Source organism: Drosophila bipectinata, chromosome XL (genome assembly GCF_030179905.1).
Source record: "Drosophila bipectinata strain 14024-0381.07 chromosome XL, DbipHiC1v2, whole genome shotgun sequence".
NCBI classification, from domain to species: Eukaryota; Metazoa; Arthropoda; class Insecta; order Diptera; family Drosophilidae; genus Drosophila; species Drosophila bipectinata.
Window position 1 is genome coordinate 8312230 of NC_091734.1, and position 23876 is coordinate 8336105.

The window sequence follows — 23876 nt, forward strand, 5'->3', positions numbered from 1 at the left end:
TTAGAGTTTAAACACAAAACTGATATGGTCTGGTTTAGTAATATTATTATGATGTATCTTGACTCGTAAGTGGATTGTATTTACAGCTAACTGGGTCTCTGGATCTGGACCTGGATCTGGGCTTTAATTCAATAGATATAGAGGGTGCCAGAAGGGGTATCAAAAGAGATGGTGAGTCGTGTCTTAGATTGGAAGGATAATTTTCGTAATCTCTTGTGTCCTGTACAGCTTAACTTTTGATTTCAGATTTTGGATTATCTCTATATATTAATTACGTATGTATGTGTGTCTTTTGTGTGATCGGACCGATCCTATAATCGTACGGATGCTGTATAGTACGGATCTATGCAAAAAATTTTCATCGCCCTACGATTCTATATCTGGATATATATATATGTTTTTATTTTTTATTTTTTTTTTTTTAATTTTGGGTAGCACCGCATATTGTTTTCACATATATATCTGTTTTATATATGTATATATCTACGTATGTATAAAAATGCTGATCATGCATATATATATAAGTATATATGTCTAAGTCTATATAGGCTTATATCGGTTTATCGGTTTTATCGGAATTTTGGAGCTCCCAGAGGTATGCTATATATTCAGGGCCTATTCAGAGCTTGCCTCTTGATTTCTTTAAGTGTATCCGCATTATTGGTGGGAGGGAAGTTTTGGGGGGATATGGGGATGCGAGTACTTTCGTTCCTCAAGGGCTAGAGCTTCTCGTGGGGGTGGTGGTGGTGGTGTTGAGGGGAAATCATAAAGCCTCGATGTGATTTTGAAAATAAAAAAAGGGTTTCGATGGGTTTTTGTTTTTTTTTTCGTTTAAGAAAACATTTTATTTGATAAAGTTTCATGTTCATGTATTATTGGTATGTTGTTGTCGTTGCATCCTCCTCTTCGATTTCTCATTTATATATATATATATATATAATATAATATAGTTTAATTAGAATTATAATTACAATAATAATAAAATACCAAGACAAAAATCGTGTCGAAAAAAAGTAACTAAAACTAAAAGTTGCGAATCCATCATTATCTTTTCTTTGTAAAACGTGTCGTTTTTTATTTTTTCAACTTTTGCTATTCCGTACTCGGCATATATATCATATATATATTTTTTTTATTAATCGATTCGTATTTATGTATGTATGTATGTATTATCCGTACTATAATGTTATTTCATTATTCTTTAGCTAAAGCGTATAAAATGCAAATGTATGTAACTTGGATAAACTTAACCGCGAACGGGATTGTGTTTTTTTTTTGGGGCAAACTCTCGAATCGATCCTAACTGACAGGACAGAGGCCAAGGATATTATTCGATTTTAGCATTATCCTTGTTTTTTTTTTTTTTTTTTGAAATGTTGTTTGTTTGGTATATGTTTTGGTAGCTCCCATACCTCCTCACTATTATATATACATTTTCCTACCATAATGGTTATTAATGAAGAATGGGGGGGGGGGGATGTCGCTTATTTTTTTGGTTTGAGAACTCTGGTTTTTTTTTTTTAGCTTAACATTTAGTCTAGGAAAAAAAATAGGTTTGTTTTTTAAATATTTAATAAAATTTGTTTTTTGCTCTCTTGGTTTTGTGGTTTGTTGTTGTGTCTCTTGATCATTTAGGAAAACAGATTGAGTTTTTATTGTTGCATGTTTATTTTAAATTTGTTTTTTAAGATTACGATTACGTGTAAACTTAAAGCTAGGCAAAAAAAAAGTTGGCTGTCTTAATTACTAGACTTTTCTCATATATATATATATTTTTTTAAATCGTTTAATTATTTTTTTTTTTCATGTAATTTCTTTAGTACGATATGCGGTTTGTGTTTGTTTTTTTTTTTGTTTTTTTAAATTTTTTGTAATATTTTTAGATTTACAGAAAAAAATTGTTTATTTTATGCTAGGGCTTTGATGCAAATCGAAAATACCGTTAGGCTAAAGGTTGATAAAGTTCCACGATCCGATCCGATCATCATCGCTCTATGTTTTTTGTTTTTTGTTTTTGTTTTTTTGTATAATTTGAATATGCATTACAGTTATGTATATAATAATAATAGATTATAAATAATTTAGTGCATGTTGCATGTTTATTTTTGCTATAATTATGAATTAATCAATTATTCATTAAAGGTGTGTGTATATTATGTTTTTTTTTGTGTGTGTTTGTGGTTGGTGTTTGTTGTTGTGTAATTTTTTATGTAAATTCAAAATTTACGAATTTTATTGTTTTTTTGTATAATTTTTATTTTTGCTTTGCTTTCCATCCAAAGAAATAATGAAAAAAAAACCAGAATGTGGGAAAACAACTTTGCTCCTTGGAGCCTTTCTCCTCCTTTCAACTTTCTCTTTTAACTATCTTTTACTTTGGGTCTTTCTCCTCATTATTCTTTATCCTCTAACCTCTATCCTTTATCCTTTATCCTCTATTCACTTTCTTCTTAATTCAGCTTTTTAGTTTTTTGTAGTTTTTTTTTTTTCTTGAGATCAAAAGATAGTTAAACAAGTCGGTAGCTGATGGTTATCCTTAATTTTCAAATCTTTAATTTTTTTTTTTCGATTTTAATTTTTTTATGGGTTATATCGTAGGAAGATCGAAAGCAAGTGTTTTGTGCCTCGCAAGAAACTCTATTTACAGAATTTATTTAATTATTTACATGTCTACCTCTACACAATAATAATAGCAATAATAATAATATTTATAATAATAATAATAATAATAGATTTTTTGAAAAAAAAAAAAATATATATATATAATATAATAATATATGTTTAGCGTAGAATTACGTGTACCGCCTTTGCTTACAGTCTTCAAGTAGAAACAAATCGTAAGAATCGCTATGATCTTTCAAAGATCAGATCTTCTTCGCTCTGGATTTCGACATCGTTTTGGTTAAAGTTCTTCGGCAAGTCAGGGTTCTATATCTTCTCTCTATATATATATATGTATTCCTCTCCATTCGTCCTTTCTAATACTTTTTGCTCTTTATCTGGGGGTTTTTCGCATAGCGTCTCTAAACTTTTAGCTATAACTATTACAACTTTTGCATCCTAATCCTAACTGGATTATCCTTAATCCTTAATCCTTAATCCTCGCTTAAGACAAAAGTAAAAAAAAAAAAAAAAAAAAACATATCTATTCATCGGTTTATCGTGTTTTTAGAGGTTTTGTAAAATCCTAAGTGCTATATTCTTTAGATCTATATATACATATATATATATATATATATATATATATATATATATATATATATATATATATATATATATATATATATGTATGTGTGTGTGTTGGTATGGGTGTGGGGGTGTCTAGGGGGGGGTATGTTCTGATCAATCAAACTTAATCACAAGTAAACGCTCATTGCACTGTTCGCTGTTCCTAATAGGTCCAGCCAGCCCCGGCTCCGACTCCAGCTCCACTGCCGTTACCGGCTGGCGGGGAACAGGCGGCGGGATTGGAGGCGCCACTGGCTGAGTCTCCCACGGCGGACTCCTCGGTGTTGCTGCTGAGGCGGCGGACACGCACCATGCGCAGCTTCTCCTCGTTGACGACCTTGAGCTTCTGCTCGGCGGCCTCCTCGGCGGTGCCCTCCAGGAGGGGATGCGCCTGGGCCGGCTCCTCCTCCTCGTCGTCGTCCTCCTCCTGTTTGATGCTCACCTCCGGCTCCATGAAGCTCTGGTCGATCTCCAGCTCGGCATCGCCACCCCCCATGGAGGAGTCTTCGCCACCCTTGCCCTCGCTCTCCTCACCACGCACTCCGTACTCCGAGGGCTGCATCACGCACACCCCGTTGATGATCCGCTCGCCCTCGGCGGCCGCTGCTGCTGCGGCGGCTGCTGCTACGGCGGCGGCCACCACGGGATTGGCGGCCGGTCCTCCGGCACCGGCGGGATTCACCCACTGGGGCGCTGCAGGCTTGCGGCGGGAGCTCCTAACCGCATTCGACATGTAGGCGGCGGCCGCCGCTGCCGAGGCGAGGGCGGACTTGTGGAGGACCTTCTCGTAGTCGGTGCTGCCCCCGGTCTTGTCCAGGTCGCCGTCCTGGCCGCCGGAGCCCTCCAGGCTCTCGTTGTCGCTCAGGTTGTGCTCCATGTCGTCCTGGTAGTCGCCGCTGCGCTCGCGCTTCAGGCTGGGCATGGAGAGGTCCAGGCCGCTCATCTGCTCCTTGAAGGCCTGGTTCAGGGCCTGCAGCTCATCGGCTCCGCCCGAGCCGGCGGCACCCACTGCCGCTGCTGCAGCCGCTGCTCCGGCAGCTGCCGCGGCTCCGGGAATCCCCAGGCTGCGGCCCAGCAGGGCGGCGGCGGCAAAGTACGGCGGATAGGGGATCGGGGCGCCGCTCAGGCCCATGCGCTCCTTGTGCAGCTCGACGAGGCGCTGCTGCAGCAGGATGCGGAACTGGACGGGATCGAAGGGCGTGGCACTGGTGCTCTCGCGGCTGGGAATGGGGTTGTCCTGGCCGGGCTGGCCATGCGGCACCTGCTGCTTCAAGCGCATGCGGTGGTTGTGGAACCAGTTGGTGATCGTCCGGGTGGCCAGGCCGAGCTCGTTCGCCAGGAACTCGATGGTGCCCACGTTGGGATACGGGTCGAGTGCAAAGGCCAGGCGCAGAGCCTCCTTCTGCTCCTCGGAGAAGAGGACGCGCTGCTTCTTGCTGGGCGGGGCACCGCCCACGCCGCTGCCCACGGATCCGGGTCCGGGGCTGCTGGTGTAGAAGTCGTTGGTGTCGTTGCTGGAGGTGTCACTGCTATTGTCCTGCTGATTGGGACCGGTGCTCCTCCGCCGCTTGGAGGCCTCGCGCCGCTCGTTCTTGATCAGCTGCAGCCGCTCCACGTTGTTGGCATCGCTGAGCCAGAGCTGCATCCGGATGAAGGGCTCCCGGCCCTTGATCGAGAGCATGTGCCAGGGCTTCGGCTTGCTCAGCAGCTCCGAGACGGAGCCCTGCGAGAGTCCGAGGACCGCCTCGCCGAATATCTTCTGGCCGATGTTGTTGGCCAGCAGGGCCTCCTTGATCTTGGTGGTGATGTCGTGGGTGTCCAGGTCCTGGGTGAGGGCGGCCATTTCGTAGACGGTGGGCGACATGTGCTGGTGGAGGCTTCGCATGGCATTCGCACCATGGACGGGCATCAGCATGGGCTTCTTCTCGGCGCTACCGCCACCGGCGGGACTGGCATTGTTTGCGCTGGGTGCTCCTCCGGGAGCCACTCCAGAACCGGAACCGGCGCCGCTGGCATTGCCTCCGCCGGGCGGCAAGCTGATGGCGTGCTGGGGCGGAAGACCCGGCGAGGTCAGGAGCATGCTCTGGTGGTGCAACGCTGCCGCCGCTGTGTGGTGCGGGTGCTGGCCAGCCACAGCCGCTGCCGCCACCGCAGCCTGCTGCTGAAGGTGCTGCTGCTGGAGGTGCTGGTGCTGGAGCTGCTGTTGCTGTTGCTGGGCGGCGGCTGCGACCGCCACCTGCTGCTGCTGGGCCACCGCCGCCTGCTGCTGCATGGCTGCTGACATGGCGGCCGCCTGCATCTGCTGCATGAGGTGCTGCTGGCCCTCCGGCTTCAGCTTCAGCTCGCTCATCATCTTCTGCATGGGCAGCGAGGCGGCCTGCATCTTGGAGGCGAAGCCCTGCGGCATCTGGGGGCTGCCGCTGTAGCTGCCGGTGCGCATCAGCTTCTCGGGGGCGATCTTGTACTGGCTGGCCACCAGCTTGTGCACCGCGTTCTCGTCCTCCAGGAACATCTTCATGCGGATGAAGGGTTCGCGCCCCTTCTGGGTCAGCATGTGCCAGGGCTTGGGCCGGGCCAGCAGGTCCGAGACGGATCCCTGCGAAAGGCCCAGCACGGACTCGCCGAAGAGCCGCTGCGATATCGAGTACTGGGAGAGGGCCTCCTTCACCCGCCGCACGATGTCCTCCGTGTTGAGGTTGTTGAACATGTCGAACTGCTGCTGGGTGATTGGCGGCAGGACCGCCTTGGTCGGCCGCTGGGGCGTGCTGTGGTGGGGCGTCACCGGGGGCTGGGTGATCAGAGAGTTCGTGATCGAGGCCATCCTCTGGAGCGGGCTGGCTGTGGCGGTAAACTCCTCGCCCTGGCTGCTCAGCGCCGGTGGCAGGATGGAGTTGCTCAGCGGACTGGGGGCAGCCGAGTTGCTACCGGCACCGCCGGAAGCTCCACCGGCTCCGGGTCCACCAGAGGACGTCAACGGAGGCTGTCCCACCGAGGGCGGAGCTGGTGTGCCGCCTCCTTCCGACTTGAGGCCGTGCAGGGATGCGGCGTAGTTGTCTTCGCGTTCGCCATCCTTGGAGCAGCTGCTGCTGCCGGCACTGTGCTCCAGCGAGGATCGCTGACCATTCAGCTTGATCTCCTTGGCGGCCAGGGAGAGATCCTGGGCGCCGTTGAGCACCTGCTGCTGCAGGGCCATCAGGCTGGAGAAGTTGGGGAACTGCTGCTGCTGCTGCTGGGCCTGCTGCTGCTGTGCCTGCTGTAGCTTGGCGATCTCCCGCTCGAAGGCGTGCCGCATGTTCTCGTCGGCGGCCATGGCGGCGGGGAAGGCGTTGGCAGCTGCTCCTGGCATGCCGGCTGCTCCTCCGAAGAAGGGCGACAGCAGGAAGCTAAGGGTGATAGAGAAAATGGTGGATTAGAAGGATGAAGTGGAGAGGATGGCTGTTACTGGGAGAGAGGAGGATTACCAACCTGGGGAAACCCGTCTCACGGGGAGTGCGGGCAATAAGCTCCTGGTAGAGCCGAGCCATCTTGTCCTGGGCGAGATCCTCGTGCCGCAGGCGCTGCTGCTGTTCCCGCTCGCGCTCCCTTTCGCGTTCACGCTCCCGCTGCTGCTGGGCCTGCTCTGGAGTGAGGTGCTGCTGCTTCAGCTGCTGCTCCACCTTGAAGAAGGGCGAGGTGCAGCTCTGGAGCGGTGACTTGCTGTCCTCGTTGCTGTGGGAGTCCTCGCGTCCGTGATCGCGCTGCTGCTGGGCGGCACTGGACTGCTTCATCAGCGAGGAGGCCTCACTCAGGATGTGGGCAATGCGGTCCTCGGACATGGAGTCGTCGCCTCCGCCGCCGGGGCCTCGGCCGGCGTACTGGGGAAGGCCAGAGTCTGAAACAAGAAAGCCAGATGATTAAGTGGGGAATACAAAAGGGCAGATTAGGAGCTGGCTGATCGTAAAGCCCATTAAATGCTGTAAACTTTATGGGGGCCGGTGGAGGTGGCTCCGATGGGTACCCGAAGCAGGAATCCCAATCCCCAAACCCAATCCCCAAACCGAAACCAGACCAGGCCGAAACCAATTAAGCCATAAAGCGTTCAAAAAGCCAAAGCGAATTTGCGGCCATAAACCCGCTCAGTGCGTTGCAGTTCAAAAGGCGGCCCGCCAAGTGTCCTCTGGACGCCGTGGTCTCCCTCCTGCGCCCCAAACCAGCTCCACTGACAGAAATTTTCAGCCAGCAAAAGGGGGGCGCCTAATAAAATACATGACTGTTTATCAGGTCTGGCAATTCAATGAAAGGACTCACTACCATTCAGTTTCTATTCCCTACAATAGAGTCCTTTGATTTAATTATGGAGCTTAGAGATCTTTAATTCTATCTGATATTTGAATTTTCTTTAACCGCCAATTTCAAAATTAAAAAAAAAAAAGTTTCCCAACACTACAAGGACCTGTTATCGATAGTTGTTGATCGATTACAAGTAGTCCTCATTCTCCCATCTCTCTTATTTCGCCGCGGTGATCGAGCTTTGAAATTGTATTTTTTAAATGGTGAATTTTTTAAATACGAAAGCGTTTAAAGTGCGGAAAAGTGAATAAATATAAAGGATATTGGTGCATATTAATCGGGGAAGTCGAAAAATCGCGAAATCAAGGCATTTATTATTCGATTTTGTGTCTTGTACTTGTTCGGTGTTTTTGCAAATGGCGATCATTGGAAATCGTTGAAATTTTTTATTATTTCGGTTTAAAGATTTGGTTTAATATATTTTAAGTCTAACTAACATAATAAGAATATTGTATTTTTAATGAAATCATTTGATTATGTGTGTTTAGTTTGAATCTGGCGCAACTGGCTCAAAGGAGTTGCGCCAATAAGTTCCGTTATTCGTTTTATCGTCTTCTCTTTGTGTTTTTTCGCGGTTCTTGTCTGTTGTTTGTGTTTTTTTTGTTTTTTTTTTGTTTTTGTTTTGTGAGAGTGTAAGAGAGAGAAGCGTCTTTGGAATCCTAGCAGCTGAGAGCAAGTGTTTGTCGGAGGAGAGAGAGAGTTTCTTTACCGTTAGGCACAGTGGTTGTCCTTAGTCGGTGGGTAGTGTTGTGTAAGTAGTTTATAATTTTTTATATTTTATTTATTATTTATTTTTTTTGTTTTAAATATTATTATTTTAAATATTATTTTTTTAAGCTAAGTACTTCGGGTGGCTATGATATTTTTTTTAGAGTATAGACCTTGTGTCCTTGCCGGACCTGACCACCCCCTAGACTCCCCGGCCGGGATAGTTGTTCGATGCCAAAGGCTTGCGCTAATTTGGCACGGGCCGGAAATGCTCATCGAAGCGCGAGGAGGTCCTGCCTCCTACTCCTACTCCTTCCGGCCATCCGCCAGGAATGAACGGAATGAATAAATGAATGAATTCAATTGCAATTGAGAGAGAGCCGCAAAAAAATGCAAAAAAAAATGCAAAAAAAGAAGCGCTTATGAATGGCCATCTGAAAAAAACTGAAAAATTGTTTGGCAGAAAAATTGAATTGAAAGTCTGCTTTTTGGCTTTTTGCTGCGACACACACACAGTGCTGCTGCTCTTCTGTGTTGTGGCTGAAAAGAGGAGAATCGAGTGGTAAATTGCAAAATAATCACACAAGTGGTTCGGGCTACAAAACCCAGACCGATGCGGCCACCGATGTCCTGCGGCATGTTTTTGTGGCTGCCACAGCAAAAACATCAATCAGTCGCATACACACATACATCCTGCAGGATGGAGGATGAAGGATGAAGGACCTCTCCCTTGGCTAAAATGAAATAACTGAAAATCGGTTTACAATTGCGATGATGGGGGCATAATCGATGCCCCAAAGGAGCAAACACTTGGCCTCAAAAAATAAAAACTGCAAGAATCGTTGGAGTCGCAAGCGGAAACGGAAATCAACACATGAATGGCAAATGTCCTGACCATCCAGCCAGCTAGCCATCCAGCTAGCCAGGACGTGCCGGTGAGATTTGTAGAGTGATAGAGGATGTGGTTGGCAAGAATAAAAACGATAAAGTGGCCAACTACAATAGATCCCCCCCCCCCTAGCTCCCCTTCTGGCTCCCTTGGAAAATTGGAAAAATGATTTTCCATGTTTTTTTTTATATGGCGACTCCTTGTCGTCGCTTCATTTGGGGATTACAAAGTGTTTTTGTGTTATAAAGTCGAAGATGACATCGATGACACCTGGAGTGCCCCACCAACCACCAGCTCCACCTGGATGGATAGCCCAGTCAGACACAGACAGCTTAAGCGGTCTTAGTGGCCGATTGTGGCCAGTACCTGGACCTGGGGGTAGTATGGGTAGCTTTAATGGTAAAGTCTTTAATGTTTCCAGCCACCAGACCACCAGAATATATACTCTTTAGAATATATATATATATAAATATTGCTGGATGGCCAGTGTCCTCGCTGGTGGTCAGTGTTTTGTCTGCGATTTTTTTTTTGTTTTTATTTTTTTTTGTTTTGTAATTTATTAGAGAGGAACATGTTGACCAAATTGTCATTCAAAGGGATTTCAGGGGCGGCAATCTGATGGAGACTATAGAGGATGGAGAATGGGGGTTACCAGCTATCATACTCGTCTAGCCCCTTACTATATAGATAGTCTGGGACTGGGTTTTTATAATATAATAAATATTGCCAGAGCCAGAGCAACCAGAGATATGTAATCATAAAACCTAGAAGGGTTTCCTTGCCATACATGCTCTGGGGGGGGGGGGGGGGGGGGGGGGCGGGGGGGGGGGGGGGGGGGGTGGTGGGTGGTTGGTAGGTAGGTTATGCGAATTGGCACACGCACGCAATTTACATTAATTGCAAGAAAAATTTTTGTAATTAAAATGCCAGTCAGTCACTCTCTCGCTGGCTGCTCTTCCCAAGGAGAGGAGAACCATGGAGGAGAACCATGGAGGATATGGAGGACATGTGTAGGACAGGTGTGGTGGAGGTGTCTCTTCGAATTGGAAATGGACTTTCTGACTGAGCGGCAAACAAACGTAGCATGGTAGATTGAAGGACTTCGACAGGGGGGGAGAGTGGGGGCTTTTCACCTGCACTGCAGAGTCACCTGTTATCAGGTGGAGGAACTACCCAACCATTGTTTGTCTTGCAATTAAGCCAAGAAAGGGGGTGGGAGGGGGTACACCAACTTTGTCTTGCATTTTAATTTGTTTTCGTCATGATTTGGCTAGACCTCACCCCTCCCCCCCCCCCCCTGCTTAAGCTCTTCTGTTGTCAAAGTTCATTACAAAGTAATTAGCTGCCTTATATGCAAAAAATAAAAAATAAAAAATTAAAAAAAAAATAAAAAAAAAAAATAAACACGAACATGTGCAACAATAATTTGTGTGGCGGTGGGCTTAAAAAGTTTTTCCTGGCTGGCTTTTACTGCCTCTAGCCCCATTTTCCCCCCCATTTTCCTCCCATTTTCCTTCATTTAATATTTTATTTTCTTGTCCCTGATTTTGGTTAGTCTACACCACCCCCCCCCGCCCCAACCCATCAAATTATTAGCACTCCCTGATCGGGGCCATTACTCTTCGGTCTACAGCCCAGACCGTAGGCTTCTTGGGGGCTGATTGCCTCATTTCGTTCATCATCCAAAAAGAAATATCAAAAGAAAATTTTGAAAAAAAAAAATAAAATAAATTTAAAGGAGCTAGCTTTATGCTAATTTATGTATATTGTTTGCCGCCGTCCACGCCCACACACACATCCAGTGCCCCACCGCAATCATCTGCCGCCACACTTATGCGATCTTTTTTTTAAAAAAAAAAAAAATACTTTTCAAAAGAAAATCTCAATAAAATGAAATACAATCGGTAGAGCTCTTATAGTACACTGTAAGAAAATTCCTATATATATATATTTATATTATTATATATTTCTTTCAGTGTCTCGTGCCCGCTTTATGGCTTGTGACAAATAATTTGTGAAGCGGCCAGCCACAAATAAATGCTACGCGGTAGTCTTTTTGGCGTTTGGAATGCTTTTGTTTTTGTCAGCCATCCCTCCCACCCCCCTCTCCCCTCTTGTAGTGGCCACCACCCCCTGTCATGTGTGTGTGCCGGCTGGCTGCTATTCTTAGGCACTATGGCCCGCGTTGGCCTGGCTAAAAGCAAATAGCTGGTGTCTAGCGAGAATTATGTGTTAATATGCTAGTATTATTAGCCGCTATAATGGCACTACCCCCACTCCTCCCACTCCTCTTAGGTTTTTGTGGGGAGCACTTTAATCCTCTTGGCAAGAGAGTCCTGTCAACAGGACTGTTTCTTTTTTTTTTTGTCAAAGGATCTCAGAACCAATCTCCCGATCGATCCGTGCTTGCCCCCTGGGGGCCTTAATGTGCCACAATTGCCGCTAAATGTTGCAAAAATAAATAGAAAACTTTTTTCCCTGGCCAGGCCACAAAGACGACTTCAAAAAAGGGGGGGGCAGTGGCGGCACGTCAACGTTGCATGCCTCGTTGGAGGCGGCGTAGGAGGCAGAGGCGTAGGCAAAAAGGGGTTGCAGCACTCGCACTCGTACTCGCTTTCGATTCATGACGGCTAGATAATTACAAATCGCACCCTCCCCTCCTGGGGCAGAGAGAGAGGGGGGATCATGCCACGTCTCTGTTCCTGCCAAGGGCTGTGTAACTGTGGCTGAGTTTTCCCTGATTTTCCTCTCCATGTTGGATTTTGTTTCAAGCCTTTTACAGAGACCAGGTCTCTGGCTGGTCCTCTAGGTCCACCCCCCCCTTCTGGTATTTTTCATAACGCGCTTTAAACAATTACAATTCAAAACTCATTGACGCGCGTCCTGGGTTAACTTTTGCCACAATGACTTCAAAGTATTGTTTGAAGCGGAGTTGGGCAGGGGCGTGGCAACCAAAAGGGGGGGGCGAAGGTTGGTTGGAGCTACCTCTTTTTTTTTGGCTACAAGTTGTTCTAAGCTAAGAGCCAGGTATTTGCGGTGGGGGGTGGGAGCATGACCCCTGTTGCACTCGACACCGCCCCTGTCCTAACCCCCACCCCACCTCCCTCTATAAACAGTCGCAGTTAGTTTAGCTGCCATGAGTAATCGTCATAAATTAATTGTCAACATTTGCATGCACTTAGACCCCCCCTATCCCCTCACGCAGGAGGGGTGCGTGCACTTTAAACATACTTTTGCATTGACATATTTCCCCTCGTCCTGCCCCCCTCGTCCGTTGGTTGAAAACTTTTCCGACCATGCCTAATTGATGAGTAATCAATACCAGGTCTCCCTGAAACCTAGACAACGGATAACAACAGCCAGGACCTCCTCCTCCTCCTCCAGCTCTCCCCCCTAGAGAAACCTCTATAGATCCCGGCCGATCTGGCAAGAATTCCTCTTAATTTTCACGCCAAATGTTACAACTTGCCACGATTGGTGGCGACAGGCCACCTCCCCCTCCCCCATCAAGAGTGTCGTGTTGGCAGAAATCAAAAATAATTAAAATTTCACAACTTAATGTTCTGGCCGGCGGCCAAGGATATCCCCCTTGGAGACCCCATCCCATCCCATTCCTCGCTGTCTGGGTTCAATGAACTCCAACTGTTTTACTGACTAATCCCCGCCAGAACTCCATAAGCCATCTCAGAAACTTTAACCTGGACCTGTCCAACACTGGCAGGAACAGGATAATCCCCCACCTAGCTGGAATGGTAATCCACTCACCTTTCTTGGGTATCAGCGACTTGAGCAGCATGACGGCATTATCATCACAGGCCCAGGCATGCATCTTCCGGTAGCTGTCTCGACCCTTCTCGGTTAGCTTGTCCCAGGGCTTCGGTTTGCTGAGGAGCTCCGAGACGGTGCCCTGCGATAGGCCCAGGATGTACTTGGCGAACAGCCGCTGGCCAATGTTGTGCACGGAGAGGAGTTCACGGACGCGGCGCGAGATGTGTAGGGTGTCCAGGGCCTGGTTGGCGTACTTGTCCATGTTGTAGCGCAGCATCTCCTGCAGCTTGGCCTCCATCGGATCGCCCTTGGGGATGAGGGATTCGCCCAGCCGGCCGGCCATCGAGGCGCCCGGTGGCAGTTGCAGCTCCGCATCGGCGAACCGGTAATGGCCACGGGCATCCTGTCCAGCAGCAGCGGCAGCCGCAAACTGGAAGGCCGGTGAGAGGCCAGGCAGGAAGCCGGCGTGGGCATGGGCGGCCATGGCGGCAGCGGCCAGCCCATTGGCGGTGGCGGTAGCGGCGGCCGACTCCGGATCCTGAAGCATCTGGGCCGCCTTGGCACCGTTGCTGGCCGGGGTGCTGGTGGCGCTCGAGCTGGAGCTTCCGTCCTGCTGCTGGTGGTGGTGGTGGTGCTGCTGCTGCTGTAGGTGGTGCGCCGCAGCGGCCGAGGGATGGAGCAGGTGCAGGTGGTGGTGATGATTCTCCGCGGGATTCGGCTGGCTGGCGGCCGGATGGGGGTGCTGTGAGTGTTGCGGGTGCTGGGCATGATGGTGCGGGGGCTGAGGATGCGGCTGCGAGTGGCTGCTTCCATCTAGGCGGGTGGAGGAAGAAGAGGGGGTAGAGTTGGAAAATGTCGAATTAACCAGTTGGCTCAGCAAGGCGGTGGACGAGGGTCCATGTTGCTGTTGTTGTTGTTGCTGATGCTGTTGTTGTTGTTGTTGCTGGTGTGACTGTGGCGGGGGATAAAGAGGCGTGGCAGCCGGAGGGCCATAATGCGGCAACGGAGGCAGTGGAGGCGGAGGCGGAGGTGGCGGCAAAAGTGGCCTGCTCCCGGACTTTGAGGCTCCGGTGGACTCCGGTTCGAAACCGCGTCGCCAATAGCCAGTACCACTGACTAGTGTGGTGGTGGCCAGGTGGTCATCCTCATCGTGCTCATCGGTCACGACCTCCTGTTTGGTGGCCAGCGATGGATCCGGCAATGGATCCGGCGGACTCGTCTCTGCGGATGACAACAAACAAGTGTTTCTATTTGTTGTTCGTCCAAGGATCAAGGATCAAGAAAAAAACCTGGATCTGAGTTCTTTGTTGTTTTTTCGATTTTTCAATTAATCGATATGTTATCGATATATATCGCCAATATATGTCCAACAAAGAGACCCAGGAAGTGTGTTTTTGTTTTCTTTTTTTGGGATTTCAGTTTTTTTTTTCGAATTTTTTGATATCTGTTTCTGTTTCTGTTTCTGTGGTTTTGTTATCGATAAACATGCTATATTTTAACAACGATAACAATGATAACAACAACAACAACAACGATAATAATAACAACAACAACAGTGGGGGCAACCAACAAATATTGTCTTGTTTGAGCTTCGAGACTCGATCGGTGGAAGAATGAGATCCATAAAGGGTACTGCCCCCTCCGGCTTGATGTTTGCACTCTCCTCCACCATAAACCAGAGCTGGCGCCGTCTGGGCCTACTCCTTCCAACCAACCTCCTCCTCCATTCCAATCGGGTCATAAAGCAACAGTTTATGGCACGAGTCGGTTTCAAATCAAAGGAGGAGCAGGAGGAGGAGGAGGAGGTACAGCCGGAAGTGCAGTTCCCAGAGGGGGCTCTCTCTCTCTCTATCTCTAGGGGGGAAGACTCACCTTCGTTGGCGGCGGTGTCAACGGTACCGTTCTTTAGCGCCTCAGCGGCCAGGGCCTTGGTCCGCTCCATGAGCAGGGCCTGGAACTTGTTGGGATCGTTGGCGCAGGCGGCGGCAGCTGCGGCCGCGGCAGCAGCAGCGATCGTCGACTGTGGACTGAGCACATTCAGATCCAGCGGACTGCTGCAATGGTCAAAGGGATTAGTACTGATGAACCAGGATGTCCTTCCTCCAGGATAATACTTACTGCTGTTCCTTTTTGATTTTGAGCTCGTTGCCATCGTTGGTGGATGGGTCGTTTCGTTGTTCGGCAGCGGCCTCCTCCAGCTCCTCCTCCTCCTTCTCCTCCTTGTCGTCGTGATCGTGGTCGTGGTCGTGGTCATCGTTCTCCTCCTGCTCCTCACCATCCACTAGCATGGCCTGATCCGGCTCCTCTTCCTCCTCATCCTCAACAACGGCCGGCTCCGATTCTGCAGCAGAGTCGTGTGGCAGCTTGTTGTTGTTGTCGCTGCTCTGGCTAATGTTATTGTTGTTGTTGGTGGCTGCTGCCAAAGCGGTGGCCTCGGCTAGAGCCTCATTGATCTGGTGCTTGTCGAGCCGGGCCTCCAGTCGAATGATGTGCTGCCGTTTCACCTCCAAATGTCCTTCGAGGCGTTGGATCTGCACAAGGTGGGTCTGTTCCAGAGCCCTCAGGCGCTGCAGTTCATCCAGCAGGGCCTTAATCTGCAAAGAGAGGGGGGGAGAGAGGGGTATGAGTTTACTTAAAAGTTTCAACTGTTTTTTTTGGAAAGAGTTCCATCTTTTAAGGTTGGTGGAGGCATCTTATCCAACCTTATTGCCCATCGATTGCCACTGCCTGGAGGCATCTTCTTTGTATCCTGCCTTTGGGGAGCAACCACCCCCATATGGGCGGAGGGGATGGGGTGTGTGTGTGCCGGAAAAGTTGCCAAAGTTATAAAATAATTTTTAATAAAATTAACAACGACGTCAATGTCGCTTCTCGGTGATTGCCAGCTGCCAGGATGAGAGGGGGGAGGGGGGGGGGGTGGAAGCCTCTCAACCGCCAGGTATACAGCCTCCACCCACCATCCCACCTGGGAAGCTTTGTTTGGAACTTTGTTGTTTTTTTTTTGATGAAAATATGATAATTGGCAAATTTGACAAGGGAATTTTTCCCAAGTGCGTATGTGTGTGTGTGTGTGCCACCAGAGGGCGTGTGTGCCGCCACACCCCACCGTCGTTCTGTGGCAAGTCTGTGTTCTCCTTCTTCCTCAAAATCTTGTTCGTTGAAAGTTGACAAGATAAAGTTTTTCGGTTGCGCCGTGTGTGTGTCTGTGTGTGTGTGTGTGTGGCATGCAACGCAATTTTTTTTTTTGTAATGACAGCCAGGTGGGCGGTGGGACACGCCCCTAAGGGCGTATGTGTGTGTTTGTGTGGATTCCTCATTATGTGATTAAAATTAATTTTATGGCGCGGGTTTTTAATTGAAGCATCTGGTGGAGGAGACCGAGACCGAGGCCGAGGGCTTCCTGATCGATATTGGGAGGGGGAGGACCCAGGACCCATCCCCATATGCAAATGAGGTGCTTCCAACTTGCAACTTGCCACTTGCGTGCCATTGCGTGATTTGTGTCGAACATGGGCATAAACAATAAACAATAATTTCATCAGCATGGGAACACTATCCCCCCCTCCCCCACCCCCGCTATTTTATCAATATTTTGTGGCATGGATGATTATTGGCCATAAACAAAAGCTAAAGAAGGGGGTGGGGTGGGCCTATAATTGGCATTAAAAAGGCATCAGAGGTATGCGTGTGTGGCATGCCCGAAAAATGCAAAGCAGCTGGTTAATTCTATTATCAATCAAAGGACATCCAGGACACATCCAGGACACATCCAGAAAAGGGGTTGACGTGCGTGTTCGATTTTTCATTAGCATATAGGATAGGGGGAGGGGGGGCCAGGAGGCATGTAGCATGAGGCATGTGGCATGAGGCAGAGACATGACAAGACGACAAACGACTCACATTAATTGCATAAAAATTGCGAGAACGGAGGAGGGGGGGACTCGTGCTGACTGCCACACAAGGGGTGGCTTCTAATTGCCAACTGCTTCTTGGCGGTAGACACCCCCTCCCCCCACCGAAGCCCCCTTGAATTTTTCAGCTTTTCTTAAATAAACGTAATTAGCAGAAAACTCTCTGGGGGGAGGAAGACACCTCCCTTTTCCTTCTTGAAAGGATTTTCCAAGAAACTGTACTAGACTAGAGGATCTAGGAGGATCTAGGAGGATCTAGAAGGATCTAGGAGGATCTAGGTAGGTCCAATCATCACCAGTATCCTTGGTGTCCTTGCCAGTCCTCAAAAAAGAAAAATATTAAAACGATAAATCAACTTTACGGATTTTCCAGACCCAGAACGCCAGACGCCACGCCAGAAATCACTTTTCAACCCTTGAGCTTTTCCCTGGAAAGTTTTCTGCAACACTCTGTGGTTGATGCTTGCCACGAGGGGGGTGGCAGGTGGGGAGAGGAGGAGGTAGGTTGGCAATCAAACAAACTATAACAAATATTTTGCATAGAAGTCCTATAGACAGTCCTATAGAGACGTCTCGGTCTCCCTGTATTGACTGTGAAAATTATGAAAATTTACATTTTTCTCGGACGGGTTGGACAGGGATATGAGGGGTATGGAGAGGGGTATGTTGTGGGGCAGGGACAGGACATTAGTAACAGCTAGCAGACCAAGGCAAACGATTTGTAATTAACAAAATTGCCAAGCAGCCCAAAAGCCGAGGCTGAAGCCGAGGCCGAAGTCGAAGCCCAAAAGTGGCCTGCCCCCCCCCTCAAACCAGTGTGTATCCTTTGCATAACAATTGACAAAGCAAGTCAATACACGCACATGTATCCTTGTTTGGTGGGGGGTGGCAGGGACAGGGGGAGTGGCAGGAACACAACAATAACAAACACTCCAAGGCAAAAGACGAAGGAAGCACAAAATGCCAAAAGGAATTAAGGTTATGCGTCTGTCTCCACAGTCTGTCCTACCCCACAGGACCTCTATATATATATATATATATATGTATGTGTGTTTTCCATATGAGCCCAAGGGCGGATGGTGGGTGAGTGGGTGGGGTTTGTAAAAAAAGGGTTTAATCAGCGAGAGGCAGCATCGTTCTACAATCTACAAATACAAATTAACAATAAGCAATCAAAGACACACACTGAGACACAGACTGACACACACACTGACACACACTCTAACACACACACACACACACTCTCATCGAGTATATCCTTTTTTTTTTCCACCAGGACGTCAGCTGCCATAGACCAGATCCCAGAGTGAGAGGCAACCGTCAAAGGAATTAAAATTCATTCGGGCATAAAAATTTTAAAATATATATATGACTGCCTAGAAGGATCTCTCCAGGATGAGGAGGCAGGAGACAGGATGAGGAGGCAGGAGACAGGACGCGGCTGGCAGGAGTGATGGATAGAGATAGCTACAGCAAAAAAAAAAAGGGGTAACTTTTGCCTGTAGAAGCTGCCGGGTGGCCGGGTGGCTAGGTGGGTGGTTGACTCAACGACTCTCTGTTGTTAATTTCCAAAAAGCCAAAAGACAAATGAGGAAGCCACTGGGTGGGTGGTGGTGGGTGGTGCGTCTCAATGTCGTCAACTGTGTATGTGTGTATGTGTGTGAGCTTGTCATTGATTTTTGATTGTTTCAAGTGTTGGCAAAGGATTCAAAGGGGGGGGCAGGACGAGAAGGGCATCTGCCAAGTGCACCCCAGAGCTTTGACGCCAAGGCTCGGAGCTCGGAGCTTGGAGCTCGGAGGTCTAAGCTGCAACTGGCAACTGGCAAAGCCCCAGTCGGCAATTTGCAACAAAAGATAACAAAGAATATCACAAGAAATGCAAATAAAAAAAATAATAATAAAAAAAATAAATAAAAAATAAAAAAAGACAAACAGAAAAGAAACAAAGACCCCAAAAGAGGTCACATATGTATGGACCTGGGAACCGATATCTGCTCTCTCTTCCTTTCTATATCTTTTAAGTTCCTAAAATACCTAGCATTATTTATATCAAAAGGGGGGGTGCTAATTCAAAAAATAATAAAAGACAAACAGAAAAAGAAACAAAGACCCTGAAAGAGGTCACATATGTCCGATATCTCTCTTCCTTTCTATATCTTTCAAGTTCTTCAAATACCTAGCATTATTTATATCAAAAGGGAGGGTTCTAATTCAAATTCTAATTCAAAATCGGGTGGTAGGCAATACTTCAGTCAGTCAGTCAGTCACTTGCTCACGCACACCCTTTTGGTGGAGTTATTGAATTGATTTGGTGGCAAGGAGTGCCTTGAAGGTGGCGCCTCCCCATGTCTTTTTGTGCGTCTTGCCCCCCGCCCTGTACCCCCCTCTATACCCCTTTTGCCTTGTATTTTTTGGATTATAAAGTTTTGTAATTAAAATTTGACAGCTTTACAATTCCCAGGACCATTTCTACTCCCCTCCCCCCCTCCCCACTCTAGCACAGCGGGTGGAATCTTCCTTGGCACCACCCCCTACCCCCTTTTCTTTCAAGACTTGCGTACCCCAACCCCCCTCCCCTCTCTTAGTCTTTCATTTGAATTTTACAATTTTCGATTTATGTTTCGATTTTATTGTCTGTTTTGAGGGGCGGGGGAGGGGTAGTTAGAAGGGGGGGTGGAAGGACTTTTGAAGGGAAATTAAAGGCTTTTGAAGGCTCTGTTGCCAAGAGTTGCCCCCCCCCTGCCCCCTGCCACCTGCCACATCTCCCACATGATGGTGTATATTTTTAATCAAACTCGCTCCCCCCCCAATCCATCCCCCATGCAGCCCCCCCTTTTTTTGTTTCTAATTCGTTAAACTTTTGCTTAATAATTGTCTGGCCAACCCCTACCCCGCCCCCCTTGGCCGCATGTGAACTTGACTTTTATTCATATATTGCCAAAAAATGCCAAAAAATGGAAATAAAATGTTGTTTCCACTTCCAGGAACCAGAATCCAGGATGGAGGACCAAAATCAGGTTTGAGGAAAAATATATATTTTGTATTTTTTGTCGATAAGCACTCCACCGGCGACCCAAAAAGGTAGGTCCTTCACCAGGGGGGAGGTGGTTGAGGTTGAGGTTGAGGTCCGCGCGCCCAGTCACATGTCTAATCCTTTTGCTTATTGATATGATATCTGTACCCCCACACAAAAAAAAGGACAAAAAACACCCGTTGGTTGGATAACAGAAAGGATATGCCAGCGAATTTTATTTTATATATATTTGGCTTAAGGGGGGAGAGGAGGGGGGTAAGGAGGGTAAGGCAGAAGGACCTCTCTGCTTCGAGGACTTTCATAATCAAAAAACGTTAAAATCATAGTCTAGACAATAATTTATGAGCGCAGAGCAGCGCTCTGGTCTCCAGGTCTCCAGGTCTCCTGTTTGTGATTCCCTTTTTGGCCCGCATGAAGGACATGCCCTCCCCTCCCCCCCCCCCCGCCTCTCTTGCATGCCAATCAACATCTCTCGAGCAAACATTCGTAAGGACGAGTCCTGCCTGATGATCCTGCATCCTGGTCTGTCATTGTTTTGTGAGCCTTTGCCTTTTTTTTTTTTTTGTCAAAAAATATAAAAATATGAACCGAAAAAAAAGGACACAAAAGCTAGAAGAAGAAGAAGAAGGAGGAGGAGGAGGTGGTACTGCCTCCAGATTTCAGGGTTCAGCTTCTAATGGTTTCAACTTCCTTCCGTTTTGCCAGTGTGTCCTTTTTGTTCGACTCACTGGCTTTTTTTGGTATTTTTTGGGGGCAGGTGTCTGCAAACTGCAACACATAAAGCTACTTAAAGGAGAGAGGGAGGGGGAGAGGTAGAGGGAGAGGTATAGCTTGCAACTAAAGCCTGAATGTCCTTCAGACCGTAATTCGATTTAAAACATCAGCGTTGAAGTTCTAATTGAATTTCGCCCGCCCTCGGTGCGGTGTCTGTCTGTGCATCGATTAACTCGCCTCCTTCTGATGATGACGATGACGATTTTATGGTTCCAGTTCCAGGATTATTTTAATTGTCCACCCTTAGAGGGATGAGGCTATATAGACTCCCCCCCAAAAAAAAAAAAAAAATACCAAAACCACTGGTCCAATTATTTCAAAGACGTTTAATTTGCGTTAAGATACGAGAATGATGACCAAAAAAAAATCGAGGGGGCATTTGGGTGGCAAACTAATTAAAGTCAGGGACGATTTTATATCCTGGCCTTTTTTTTTTAATTGTCCTGGTTGGAATTGTCCTGCCTGGCCTTGATGGCCAACCCATAATGATGAGTATTTTGGGGTTTATGGCATTTTACATTTAAAATCAATTGTCTGTCTTAATCTTTTTTTTTTTTTAGATATCTAAATATCTATCATATCTTCTTGTTTAATTAATTGCCAAATTCCAGACAAACTCAATTTGATGGAAAATTAATAAAGATGACAGGTCTTGGGGCTGCTGCTAATTGAAATGCTAATTTCCGTAAGACTAATGGCTACAAGATTTGGATGAGACTGGGCCATCCATTCAGGCACAACTTGCCACCTGGTTGCCCTTAATTAGAGGATAGTGGGCGTATGTCAACCCCCCTCCCTCTCTCTATATAGCCTCGATCCACAATCAAGAGATAGACTATAGACTAGAAGCTAAACTGAATGCAACTGTGCCACAATCCCCAATTGAACAAAAAAAGCCAAACGAACGAAAATAAGGAAATAATCAATTTAAAAAAATCAAAATCACACATTACCCATTACGCTACGAGATCATGATGATGAGCCAGAGAGAGACAGAGAGAGATAGTTATATAGAGAGATATATAAGAGAGATAGAGACGGCTGATCGGAATCCATATGCGATAAATAAATTGAATTTATCCGCAATTGGTCGAGAGAAATGGAGGGAGGGGATAGGCCTGAGTGGATATAATGCTTGTCTGTTTGTATATATATATATATATTCTCGAATGATAATGAATGTGTGTTTTTTTTTCACTTTAATCAGCATTGCGACATCGACAAATATATACAGAAAGGCAGATAAGCCAGAAGCCGCAACCATAACCATAACCACCAGAGACCCAACTAAACTAAGCTCAATGTCTCCAGTAAACTATATAGAGACTGATTGATATGAATTGAATAATTGCAGTTGTATGTACATGTACTATATAGTCGGCAGATCGGCAGACTCACCCGTTCCATATTCCGATTTAGAGAATGTTCAAAGAAACTTCTGCTTCGATTGGCATGGATCTGATACTAAAAAGTGACAGATCGATTCGAAGGCTACCGACCAAAGCTTCCTAATCATAAACAAGCCTCAAATAAAAAATTAATAAAACACAAAACAATCAAAATATAATTGAGCTACGAATAGATTAAGAGTCTTCTTGATTCTTGATTAGAATATTTTAGAATCGAGGGCGAGTTCTAATACTAATCATATTTTTTGGGGGGCGATACTGCTTGGATCGATCGGTGGTGGTTGTGGCTTTATTTGAACAACTGATCCGGGGTTGGGGTTTAATTTTAGAACCAAGTTTTGCGCGTTAGTCTTGGATGGATTTCCCAGCACCGATCTCTGCATTATCCATTGTCTCCATTTGGAGCGTGTACTTTTTTTGTTCAAATATTTTTGGATCTCTGACGTCGATGGAAACAAATACTGCCAAAAAAAAATTATGATAAGAGCTCGAATACGAAATCGAATCGAGTTGATCCACCACTTCCGGTCTCTGGTGCTGGTAACTAGTGCTGGTGTTAGGATAAACAACTAAATCTGGCGGTTTCCCAGGCGGTGGTTTCCATATAAAAAAATAAATATATATTTATGTGGCAATATATGCCGATAAAGAAATTCTATAAATATATGAGAGTCGAGCCAGATAAAAAAAAAAAAAAAATATAAAAAACCAAACACACATAGATGCGGTTGAGTTTTTTTTAATAAAATACTTTTTTTGTTCCGCATGTGTTGCTTATTTTTGTTTGCCGCGTGATAAAAAAAATAAAATATACTATCAGAATTGAAATTGGAATGGTATGAACGTGTCAGAAACTATTACTAAAAAAACCAAAAAAAAAATGCTAAAAAATCATAGCGGAAGTTAGTACTATGTACTACTTTTGCTTTGTTTGCTAATTTGTTTGTTTTTTGTTTGTTTTTTTGCTGTCAAGAGGCGTTTAATTTTTTGCTGTTTGCCATTTCGATTATGTGTTATTTTTGGAGGAACTCTGGGCGTCTGGGCCATACGGTATAGCACTTTGTCTATAAAAGTGCACTTCTGCGAAAAAATAAACATATATATATAGAGCCAAAACAAACGCAGACAGTTGGCCCGAGACTAGGGACTCGAGACTCGGACTCGGGAATCGGTTCTAACAACAAACAACTGTTGCAATTCCATTTAACATCATTTCCCCCCCCCCAAAAGAGTTTCCCACTCGACTGTCGATCATCTTCTGGGTGCTGCTCCTCCAATCCTCCATCCAACCATCCAAAAATATTGTCGCATAAATATGAACATGTGTAGCAGATAAATCCAAAGTCTGCGGCCATAAGTGATTTAGTTGTCAGGCGAGTGCATTTATCACAGCTGTTCTTGGGGTCAGGGGCTATATAGAAAGAGGGGATGGTAAGGGTGGGGGGTATTATGGGCGCCAGTAATCAAACTAATGAGCCCCCCAAACAGAAATAGCTTTTAATGGATTTCAAATAAGAAAGCAGAGCTACCAAAGGTGGGTGGAAGGAAGCTGCAAAACATTAAAGAAAAGGGAGTTCCTCCTCCTCCTGGAGGACACCTAACAGGGGGTGTTGCTAATGGAACCACCTGCACTTAATGGCAAATGATTTCGATTGACGTTGCAAAAAAATGCATCATCCTTCCTTCCTTCCTGGGACATGGATGCCTTCTTCAGCCGCACTTCACTCAGCCAAAGTCCTGAATTCTGGCCAGGAAAAAAAAGGGGTGGTGGTGGTGGTGTAGTCCTTGCATTAGGGAGATTGCAAGGACTTATGCTACTACTATAC

At 46.6% G+C, this 23876-nt stretch overlaps 1 protein-coding gene across 2 annotated transcripts in view; it reads right to left on the minus strand.

The window, feature by feature from the left end:
* Window positions 1-3258: 3258 nt before the first annotated feature.
* The window catches only part of ct (homeobox protein, cut), a 56115-nt gene continuing 35497 nt past the window's right edge, over window positions 3259-23876 (minus strand). Inside the window, exons 3-7 of one of the 2 annotated variants that reach the window (XM_017235956.3) lie at window positions 15041-15516; window positions 14795-14973; window positions 12920-13735; window positions 6694-7099; window positions 3259-6611 (exon numbers count right to left, since the gene is read on the minus strand). In XM_017235956.3, coding sequence (XP_017091445.2) covers window positions 3392-6611; window positions 6694-7099; window positions 12920-13735; window positions 14795-14973; window positions 15041-15516 — 5097 coding nt within the window. In that variant the 3' untranslated portion in view covers window positions 3259-3391. Of the gene's footprint in view, window positions 6612-6693; window positions 7100-12919; window positions 13736-14794; window positions 14977-15040; window positions 15517-23876 lie in introns of both variants that reach the window. The other variant, XM_017235955.3, reaches the window with a different exon arrangement.